The sequence below is a fragment of the Tigriopus californicus genome, chromosome 12 (assembly GCF_007210705.1).
Source record: "Tigriopus californicus strain San Diego chromosome 12, Tcal_SD_v2.1, whole genome shotgun sequence".
In the NCBI taxonomy this organism is placed as follows: Eukaryota; Metazoa; Arthropoda; class Copepoda; order Harpacticoida; family Harpacticidae; genus Tigriopus; species Tigriopus californicus.
Window position 1 is genome coordinate 9,198,639 of NC_081451.1, and position 10,953 is coordinate 9,209,591.

A 10,953-nucleotide genomic window follows, 5' to 3' on the forward strand; every position below is an offset into this window, starting at 1 on the left:
TTGTCTGAACTACATTCTTTTAGATTGTCGAAAATACAAAAAAATGCCTCGAGATGTAGTTGAGAAGTAAGACATTATATTTGTTTCAAATAACGTAGATTAGATATAAACATGGGTTCAAACTACACCTTAACCGTGCAGTCGACCAAATAATCCCAGTTGCACGACAACGTCTCCATATCAAAAAACAATCCTTCAGCACATTCTCCAGGAATCACTTGGAAGTGTCCATCGGTGTTAATGACACATTGATAGTAGACCCTGCAATTGGCAGGATCACGGTGAAAGCCTTCAGTGCCTTCGCAAAGACTCTCATCAGGATTTGAGCCAGCAGTCGTCGAGACGACCGGGTTACCATTGGTGGTACCTTCGTTATTTGGGGGCGCTGTTGTGCCAGTTCCATCCTAAAAAACGAATCACAAATTTGTCATAGCCGTTATACACCATTCTCCAGTTAAATATGTACTATTTTTGTACTTACTGAGCATCCAGGAACTTGGTCTGGCCATGTGCAAGCCTGAGAAGCGGGATCAAAGGCCAAGTTGTCTCCACAGTCCCCTGGAATTAGTCCCCACTCGCCATTTTCCGGTACGCAAGAGTAATAGTGATCTATGGCAACAGGGAAACTTTATGCAAACAGGGTTGGCCAGATAAACTGATACAAGTTGGAAAATGGTGTCCTATTATTTAGAAAATGCTACAAACAGCCATTCTAACCGGTAAGCAAGGTCTCATGCATTATGTGTGTTCAAAACTCACCAAAATTACTTAGGTTTTAGAAATTTGCATAGTGTGTTCTCTTGGCTTGAGCTCAGTTAGGCCGATATTTCTAATGATAAAAAAAAATCTTGTTTGTATTAATATTTCCAAAGTTGTTCTGTTTTAAGTACTCATTAGTTGGTTGTCAGTAGCCATGTATGGTATGATATAAAAAATGTCTGAAAATCAAAAACATTTTCATAAAGAAAAAAAACTTGGATTGCATCTGGCTATGGGTTGCACTGTACTTGGATGGAACATGAAATGTTTTTAGCTTATGCATCTTTAGCAACAAAATAATATACTCATGGAACTTTCCCAATGATCGCATAGCCTTAAAATAATTTTAAAACAAAATGATGTTTAATTTGAATGGCAAAATATAAGTCCTGTCTAAAGTGCTTCACCCTGCATGAAACAATAAAGGAAAGGAACAGTTATTGAGAAACTTACGGCAATTGTTTGGGTCTGGTTTGAGTCCAGGTGTTCCATCGCAGATTTCATTTGGAGGAGGGGTGGAGCCAGATGGTGGTCTGGTGGTTGGATCCACGTGAAGGGGTGTGGTATAGCCTGGAGGAGGCGTTTGAGTGCCGCCATTAAGTACCTGGCAATAAAAAAATCACCTTAAAACCACTCCGTTCTCTCCTAAAGTGTTCATAGGTTGCATTGACTTACATCTTGAACCTTTTGGATTAAACCAAAGCGTTTCTCGCTGCAGAACCCTTGGAAATCGTCGGTATCAATCGACCAAACCATAGCTCCGGCGTAGCCATTGTCCTTGATGAATTGGGCCTTGACTTCGATACTTTGAATATCTTCAAAGCTGAACCATTGACTGCCTTTCACAATGTAAGGCGAGACCACATTCTCATCCTGGTCAAATTGTAAAGAAAACGCTCTTTTACATTGACAGGAATCTTCTAATTACTTAGATTACCAAAGCTAACCATCAATAAGCTGCCTCAAAACTGACTTATTCTGCTGAAATTTGATGACCGTGACATGAACAGAAATAACGATAATCTAACTGCAAAGGGCTTTTGAACGGTGGATTGCAATACCTTCGAAGTTGATGACTCGAACTTGAAAACGTGTATTCAGCCTACTTTCTAGGCGGCTTTACGTGGCTTCTGGTTACTCGAGAAGTAACAAAATTCGAAGATTTCTTTTAACTCTAGCTCGTCTAAAGAAAGAGGAAAAAAACTAAATCTGGCTCACGTGGAAATGAATTTCTTCATTGGACTAGTTGATTTGCATGAAATGTTGACAAAATTAACGTCTTAATATCAAACGTTATGTTTTATGTCGTAATTCAAGTGTCATATGAAAAAAGAAGGCAATTAGCCAATTCAAATTGAAAATGCCACTGTTTAGCTTTGTCCTTTCAGTCCATGTTTTGAGCCATTCTTTTCTGTACGTAGTTTGCTTACCCTGACTTCTTTCCATTGGTCCAGTTCACCCTTGACGTACATGCGTTCGCAATATTCGTTGAATCCCCAGAATCCAGAGGTTCCTGTATAATAACCAGGATCACAACCCGCAACCGCAGGGGCGTAGAAACCGTTTTCTTCAGGATTCTGGAGAGTAAACCCACGCCCATAAGCGGCTAATCCCATGAGAAGTTGGTCCTTGCGGGCGCCTAATTGAACATAGTAGTCCATGGAGAACTCCTGATTCAGGTGATAACCAGGATGATTTTCTTCACTTTCCTCCGGCATTTGATGGAGTGGACAATTATGAGCTGTGTACGTATGGTTCTTGAACCTATGAAGTGTATAAACATGATTCAAGAGCTGCGTTTCTCTTTTAGGTACATGGGTCACATTTCATGCAATTAATTAGGCTTTGAGGCAAAGGAGGCAATCAACGCCATCTATTGGTAGAAACATGCCAAGGCTTGCTGAGTATTATAACATTCTAAAGAACGAGCAATTACAATTGCACAAGTTTCTTCAATTGACTAATTTCAAGAGAGCTTTGAAGTTGGAAGCTTCCATCTATGAGGTAGTAAGAATTTAAGCGTGCTTATATTACCATCCATGGTAGTCGTAGGTCATAACGTTGAAAAAGTCTAAGGTTTCGGACATGACAGGCACGTCATAAGCCACGTCGATGGTGTTCTTCCCGGCAGACACGGCAGCAGTGAGCATCAAATTGTGCTCGTTGAAGGCAGCTCTCAACTCTCTGAGTAAGGCAGAGTAGTTGTCCTTGTCCGCAATTGGATCTCCAGGGCTATCATCACGGCCACCTGTAAAATTTTAAACACAAAAATGGACTTGATACTCTGAAAGAGCTTTTGCGTCAAATAGAGTCGCTAGAAAGAGCTGGAAAAGCCAGTTGGTCCAAAAGAAAAAGCGAGGAAGTAAAAAGCCTCCTTACCAGATGGCATTGGTTCAAAAGCGGATTACAAATGGTTTTACTATTTTTTTTTTATTTTTTTTTTGGTATCAAGACTTACTTTTCACAATTGTGATAACAATATTAGTTTTCAAAGACCCCTAATCTAATAAAAAAAAAAACCACAATTTTGCAATGCACTATTTATGTTTCACTGAACATTTTGAACGATATCTAAAGCTTCTTTTGTGTTTTGAACAATATTGTCTGCAATAATGTTCAAAAAATTGTCAAAATTTCGATGTCATTTATTAAGATTAGTACCCCTATCATTACTTCTAGCATGTAAAATCGAAATCTCTCTGTAACCGCTGATTGTGGTGGATAAGATAATTAAGGCCTTATTGACAAGACTGTTTTAGTGGATTCATTGAATTGTAGATAAGAGAAAGAATGGTATTTTCCTTTTTCGCGTGGCGTTTCAAATATCAGATTCATTACTATCATCCTACAAAATTTTACATGAAACATGAAATCCCAGCCTAAAAAACTACGGTACAGAGGCTGTTGTTAAAAAATACAGGGTAAGTTTCACTTTATTGAGCATTCTTTTCTCAAGCCAAATAAATGGAAGCAACAAGATTGTATGGTTAGGTGAGTTTACCTAGAAAAAATTGATGCGGAAACAATTTCTTCAATTTTTCTAAATGATTGTTTTGACCCCCTCCATTTCAAATAATTAATGCAAATTAATTTGTTTGCTTTACAACTCACTAAATATCGTTTGGATAAACAACCCAATTTATGCAATACTTTTAACAGGGTAGAGGCAAAAAAATCACGAAACCTAAGTTTTTAGAGGTCTTACCAGGATATTCCCAATCCATATCAAGCCCATCGAAGTTGTGGTCCAGGAGCATTTGCACACAACTCTCAATGAAAGTTTGTCGACGTTCGGGAGTTTTGACCATCTCTGAATAAGTGGAGGCACCTTCGTTCCATCCTCCAATGGCCAACAAGGTCTTCAAGTTCGGGTTGATCAGTTTGAGGCTCGTGAACCGATCATAGGCACCCTTGCCCCAGTTCTCATAGAAGTCATTGTAGGGATCCAAGGATGTGATTGTGTACTGAGATGGATGTAAGCCCGCGAAGCCAAAGACCACATGTGTGCACATGAAGGGATCGATGTCCTCGACATCAAATTTGCCGTAACTGAAACATGCATAATGTTGATTTCAATCGTCTGGAACCGGCACTTTTTCATAGTATTTGTCTTGTTGTTGAATGCATGAGTTCGAATTGACAACATTTGGGTTTGGATCCTTGACCGAAAACGCTGCCAGGGATGGGTCATTATCCGTAAACCCTTTTTTTAGCATGTAATTTCTACATTTATTCTCTTTTGAAGAACTGCTTGACACGGTGGTTTAGATCAAATTTAGACAAGTAATAGGACACATTTGGACGAATATTTGGTGCAAAATGAAATAACTTTACTATAAATCTTAATGTAAGCTAATCAAACTAAGTAGGACTGATAATTGAACCAAATTTTGCATTGTCAAATCCAAGAATGATCCGATGATCTTACCAGATTGAATCTTTATTTATCTTAGCAATATATCGTCCCAGAAACTTACGTCTAATAAAAAAACCGAAAAAATGAAAATCAATTCCATAAAGAAGAATAAAGAAAAAAACTTATTACTAGTATATTCCTGAATCTTGACAACACTTCCGAAATTGAAGAACCCCCTGATGACCTATCAACGTGTTCTGTCAATACACATCAAGCCATCACTGATTGCGATCATACCTCCATCTGTAAACAGACCAAGCTCCAAAATAGCACAACACTGGCTTTGGCGTCTCTTGCGATGTCACCCCAAGGGTGGACCAAACCGCAATCAACCCGAGGGTTAAGATGCTTAGCAAACTGACTCTCATGTTTCTTCGTCTCGAGAGCAACGATTGATTCAAATACGTGTGGTCAAAAGACCTTTTAAAGACGTGTTTGGATTAGCGTTTGAGATTAGATAGCACCACAGACAGAGGCCATGTTATGTCATTAGACAGTTTCACAATTATATTAAGTTTGCACTGGAATATTCGGTTGGCCATGCAAATTGGCAGAGTGCAAACATCAACTCCTTGGAATGGGAACTGCTCAAGTGTTGTTGAAGGAAATTTTGGAATCTTTGTTGCCAATACTTTTCTTATTCTTCAGGATGTTTGCCCAATTCAGAACAGTGCGTAGATGATTGATCTATTTGACATCAAAAGACGTCAAGACTCGATCATCGCCCTTGGAATTCCCAACCCACTCTCGTCAGCAACGTATGGTATTTTTTAAAACAAAAATGTGAGGCTTATTTTTAAACTTTATGAACGCGTTTGGGGAATGGGCGCGTGGCCATTCCGTTAGTTGCTTGTTGAGGCTACAATGGACGATGAACGGGTAAATGGCACTTGGACTCCTTCCAACATGCCAACAAAGGTTAGTCTTTTGACCCTGAAGCATAAATAAACGACCTCTGATAAAACCTTAAAGCGTTTGGGAGCATGGAATCTAATTGAAAGGAAGACTATACTGATGGCATTAAAATGAAACACCAAAGTAGGACACCATTATGTTTGGGTGCTAAGGTTTGAAGGCTGAGCCTTGCCTGGTCAGGAAAGCTAACCATCACTGTTTGAGAAAGATCAGAGACGATAATTTAACGCAGAGATTCTGTCTCATTAGGAAACATCGCTGACCTTTATACCAAGTGTCCCCACTTGTAAGACTTATTGTATTGCCGGCACCTGGATTTGAACTTATGACACCTAGGGAGGATGTTCCTACCTTTTTCTGTTGTCCTTTTTTTTGGGTGAATTAGCTCTATTGAGAGGTAATATTTGATATGGTGCTAGATGTGATATTGCTTACTTGACATTGATAAATAGTTATATTATCTGAACCATTTTTTATCAATCAATTGCTCCATAAAAAGTGGGAATGAGAGAAATCTAAATGATCTGGCAATAAAAGCTTTCATGGCCTTTTGAGCTCAGTCCAAGTATGGTCAAAGTTTAGGACCTTGGCATCTAATCTACAAAGAACCAATTAACTCAACATGTCATGATTAAAAGCCCAAGTAAAGTAAAGGCAAAATTTTCAGTTTTATTTTCAGTCAACAAACCAGTTGACTTTTGTTGTATTTTTTATTCATTAGACTTTTTGGCAGTCATGTCAAACTGTTCAAGAACAACGGTAAATGTATGTTTTACTGTTTGGCCATTTCAAGCTTAAGGCATTTTCTAGGTTACATACAGGCGCTTAGTGGTACTATAAAAGGCAAACATATAGCGAAAAGAAATGTAGAAATTTGAAGCTAAATGCTGAATTGATACTGTTTTGAGTGAAATATGTGTTTAGGTGTCTATCTATTACTTCAAAGTTATAACCACGGCTCGGGGATTTTTTCAAAATTTCAAGATTTTAAACACTTCTGATCGAAGCCAAGGTGATCTAAATCAGGGACCCTAAAGAGAGGAAACGACGCGACTTTCCTCTGACCGCTAAGTTAGGCCATTGCGTTGAATCTAGAGAGTAACTCTGGTATCAATAAAACAAGATTATCCCAACTACATGGAACATTTAAGTGTTTTCAATAAAATACTGATCTCGTTGATATACAACTTCGTTCATACACTAAATGTTGCCGAATTAATATTGAAAGTCAGAAGAATAAATAAAGTACCCATGAACATTGAATGAATCAAAAACAATCAAATTGTCTCTCAAATCAGTGAAATATTGCGTAAAACTGGCTCAAAAACACGCATAGATGGAAAATCACCAAGAATCAGTTTACTAATTGATGAGGAACTAACACTGACAAAATATAAAAGAAATGTATGGAATAGGCAATTAAGGCAATTAAAGTACATGTACATAAATGTTAACATATTTGAATATTTGGGATGGACAATTCATAATTTTGTTTTAGTCCACACATTTGACAAAAAACATGAGGTATTGTTAAAAATTGAATGAGTTATCTTTTAGTAGAGTATAAATTTCTACTTATTTGGAAGTTTTCATAAATGGTAGGCATTATTTAAGGGGCACAGGGTAACACCAAAGAACATTACACTAGATTTCAATTTGAAATTTAGACTCCAAAAAGTTGTGTATTTTGCAAAGCATCCAAAATAGTCAAATAAAACAGGTGTCATATCTCTTAAGATCTATCATTCTATGATTATGAAGAATCCAAATGAGTATAAAGAATAATATGCAGCTCAGAGCTACAGTATGTCTACTTTTGGATTGAGGGTTATTCTCAGAATGAGAACCATAGTTTCATAACAAGTTCATCAAATTAGTTGAACTTTGGTCAAAATGTTTCTGAAACAATTTTCGACAAATAATTAAAACAAAAAAAATTATGGACTGATTGTGTTTACAGCAGATTCTTGCTTTATCATGAAAATCTAATTCGCACTTTTCAGTTATTGTACTTTAATACATGTTTAAAGTCATTTTAAGTATTTTTATATGCCTGGTTTGAAGCACATACCATCAATGGTTACGAAAATGATATTGGTCACATATTTTGTGCAATACTTATGCCAATAATTGGAATTCAAAAATTTCAGCAGCAAAAGTTTAGGCCTTACTTGGCGGGAAAGGTTTGGTGATCACAAAAAGTGGCGTTTCTTTGCTTTAGTGTCCTTGTCTAAATGAAGGAAAATAGATGAAACTGTCCACTGTAGCCCGAATTAATGTTACTTCACTTCAAACTTCAGATCATTCCCTATTGAGCTCTTTAGAGCGTTTAGCAGTGTCCTCTACCTCCTACTTTCTCAACAAGTACTTCCAATCATTAACAACTTACAACAAAGTAAATGATCCTTGTATTTTAAGCTTCATTTTGTTCATGAAAACTCCCGATTAACACTTGTGAAATAATTAGTCTCTCCTAGAGGGACAAGCCCTCTAGCCTCTCCATACCCCAAGGTTGACGTAAATTGGGGCATGGGTATATACCTTTTTTGATATTATGTTACAAGTTTCTCATTTTTGCTTAACAATGAAATGTGTTTCCATTTTTTTCGGATAGTTCTAGATAGTATAAGATACTTTTTTGGGTTATTGGCTCTTGAAAAAAAAAGATGGAGCAAATTTAGAAAAAAACAGCTCTTAAATTAGCAAACACCAACATGTTCACACGTTAGGCAACAATTTTACTTTTCCTAATGATGAATCTAACAGAGATACATTTTGACACTCCATATGACGAATCATTTTGGAAATGCTACAAAAAAACTGGACCAAATTCATGTTATTAGCACCATAACCATATATGAGCCAATTCGTATTTCTTAAATGAAAAAAAAGAGATTCACTCTGAAAGTGCCATTTAGACTCTAGGGCTTTAAATGAATTGATAAATCTTATCAAAATGTATTGACCCTCTCGGGAACCTTTGTTACATATTCGAATTCAATCAATAGGTTTAACCTAAAAAAGAAGATGTGAAACATCATGGAGACCTGCAATTAATTTAGTCAAGTTTGTCAGACGATTGATATTTCTAAAATCTAAAGTCAAGAAATATCTCGTCCCCATTAGATAATTCAATTTGATATAATCATCACTAAAGTTTTGTTGCACCATCAGACAAGAATTAAGTCCCTGCTCAATCTTTATTTGGATGTCATAAGTGCAAGAATTTTACCTCAAATATGATATGTCTCCCTAAACAGTTCCTAATGTACAATATTTAGCATGTCACAATGCTTTTGCGATTAGCTGTTCATCAAACAATATTGAGATGAAGTCTAGCATCTTGATCTGTATTCTCATGGTTTTATATCTGTTTGTATGCCATTAAAAGAGTCAGAGGGCGCTACCTCCGCCCAATAAAAAGGACAATAAATCAATCCATTCAGACTTCATACAATGCACCACAGATCATTTTTGTCCTCAGTTCAGCACATATTTCCTGTTAAGGCATCTGAACTGTGAGGTGAATGAAATTAGTATGAAATTGCTTAGTCCAACGTTATTCTTATTGAAACATCCTTGGATTATTGAACGTTGCTTGTCGTAACTTCCACGATAAAAACCTCATTGATAACAAAGCAACTTGTTTTTCTCCATTCCATGGGTTGTTAGTTTTCCACCTTGTTGCACCTATTGCAAGAAATCTTCTTTCATGCTCAGATTGTCGGTTAAAGATTCCGTGGGTCAAATGTCTCGGAGTATTATTTGAAGGTGCTCGGAGTGTGATGGACGGCCAAAAATTAAACCTTGCAACCATTGCAATGCAAGGAACGTCTTCTTGCGTACATTCAATGTTCAGTGATGGGCGTCATTCAAGTAAATGTTAATGCTCTAACAAACTCATTTTCATCAATTCATGTTATGCTAATATCACTATATTCTTTACAGATCGAGAAACTAAGGGCCAATAGTTATTGAAAATCTTCTATTTCTTACCCCAACTAAGTCGGACTACAAAGGTGTCAAAAGTGAACAGAGGCTATCATTTTCAGTCAAGAGATTGACGAAACCAACGCTTTGGTAAGAAGGTTATGTTTTTAGTGCCAGATGCCCACCTCTATGTTCATGGATCCGTTGTTGTTGAACCTCGGCCGGGCTTTCAACTTCCTCGAAGCATTCGCACCGTTGTAAGCCCTCAACTCAGTGTTGGTATTCAAATTTCAAGGTTGGCCATTTTTCCTATCCACTTGGTCATCCCGGGTCACTCGTTGCATTTAGCAAAGGATCGACGCCCGCCGATATTCTCGCAGAAAGATCCTCTTCAGAATGACCACCTCTCCTGATTGCGGTGAAACTGCTGAAATTCTGATCAAAAATTGGCGGTCAAATTTCGTCGGGCCGAGTTCGCAAACAAATGTACAAATGCTAATCAAACAGGAAATTCTGAAATCTGCATTCACGAGCAGAGATTGGTGCAAAAATGGCGGTAATAAGTCTTTCGGCAAATTGAAATTCCCATACCAGTGTCACTCTGTACAACTTATTCTGTCTTCGAAACCCTCGAGTGAGACGTTCCGGGATTTTTGTTTGGTTTGGGCCCTACGGATAAAGACAAGTGAGAGGGGGCCGTCGAATAAATTGGTGGTGATTAATGATTAATGAAAATTTATGACCAGGGAAGGAAACTTGCAGGCGACTTATTGTTTAAGACAGGATTCCAGCTGCGTCCGCTAAGGTCAAGAAGATCGCGGTGGATGTTGTTGAAACCCTTGTGAATGAGGCCTTATGCCTCGGGATGAATCAAAAAACTCGTATTTAAAAATGATAGAGTACGTTCATGTTCGTTCAATGATAGGGAGTTTTTTTAATGGTGGAAGACATTTTATGAACTAGATAGTTCAAGCTAGAAAACAAGGTTGAAAAGAATTATGCTCATCACAATTGAATGTCCAAATTGTTTTACGGTAAAAATCAAATTAATGTATTATAACCAGGTTAGCACTTCAGACCAACAGAAAAGTTGCCTTGCGAAACCCGTGATAACACACTTTTAAAATATGAAATAAAATATAGTTTAGCTTTGTACATTTTTCAACCCAATGAGCACCAAGTCCCCACAATACTGTTTAAGTGTTTGTGCAAATGTCAAGACTTTTTGTAACGATTTTCGTTGTTATGAATCAAAAAGGAACATGCTTTGTAAAATACCATCTTGGTAAATGCCTCAGATAAGTATATTAATCCTCTTAAAACCTGTAAACAGAAAATGTAAAAAAACAACGAAATCAATAGGTACTCAGAGTAATCTTAATTACGTCTTCAGTTAAAGTTTTACCAAAATCTATCGGGTAAACGATAAAATA

The 10,953-nt window shown here is 37.3% G+C and overlaps 1 protein-coding gene across 1 annotated transcript; it reads right to left on the minus strand.

Moving 5' to 3' along the window:
- Nucleotides 1–54: 54 nt before the first annotated feature.
- On the minus strand, nt 55–5,090 carry LOC131892386 (acidic mammalian chitinase-like). Its single transcript, XM_059242234.1, has 8 exons — nt 4,913–5,090; nt 3,965–4,308; nt 2,794–3,007; nt 2,190–2,523; nt 1,435–1,632; nt 1,213–1,363; nt 482–609; nt 55–404 (listed from the first exon to the last, which is right to left on the minus strand). The coding sequence occupies exons 1-8, from the start codon at nt 5,041–5,043 to the stop codon at nt 123–125; spliced, it is 1,782 nt and encodes a 593-aa protein (XP_059098217.1). The 5' UTR covers nt 5,044–5,090; the 3' UTR covers nt 55–122.
- Nucleotides 5,091–10,953: the final 5,863 nt, after the last annotated feature.

Excerpts from the sequence above, each read along its gene's own strand:
- LOC131892386 (XM_059242234.1), bottom strand. The coding sequence starts at position 5,043 with ATGAGAGTCAGTTTGCTAAGCATCTTAACCCTCGGGTTGATTGCGGTT. Across the intron at positions 3,008-3,964 it reads TATGGATTGGGAATATCCTG|GTGGCCGTGATGATAGCCCT; the intron begins GTAAGACCTCTA and ends AAAATTTTACAG. Across the intron at positions 405-481 it reads ACCAAGTTCCTGGATGCTCA|GATGGAACTGGCACAACAGC; the intron begins GTAAGTACAAAA and ends TTCGTTTTTTAG.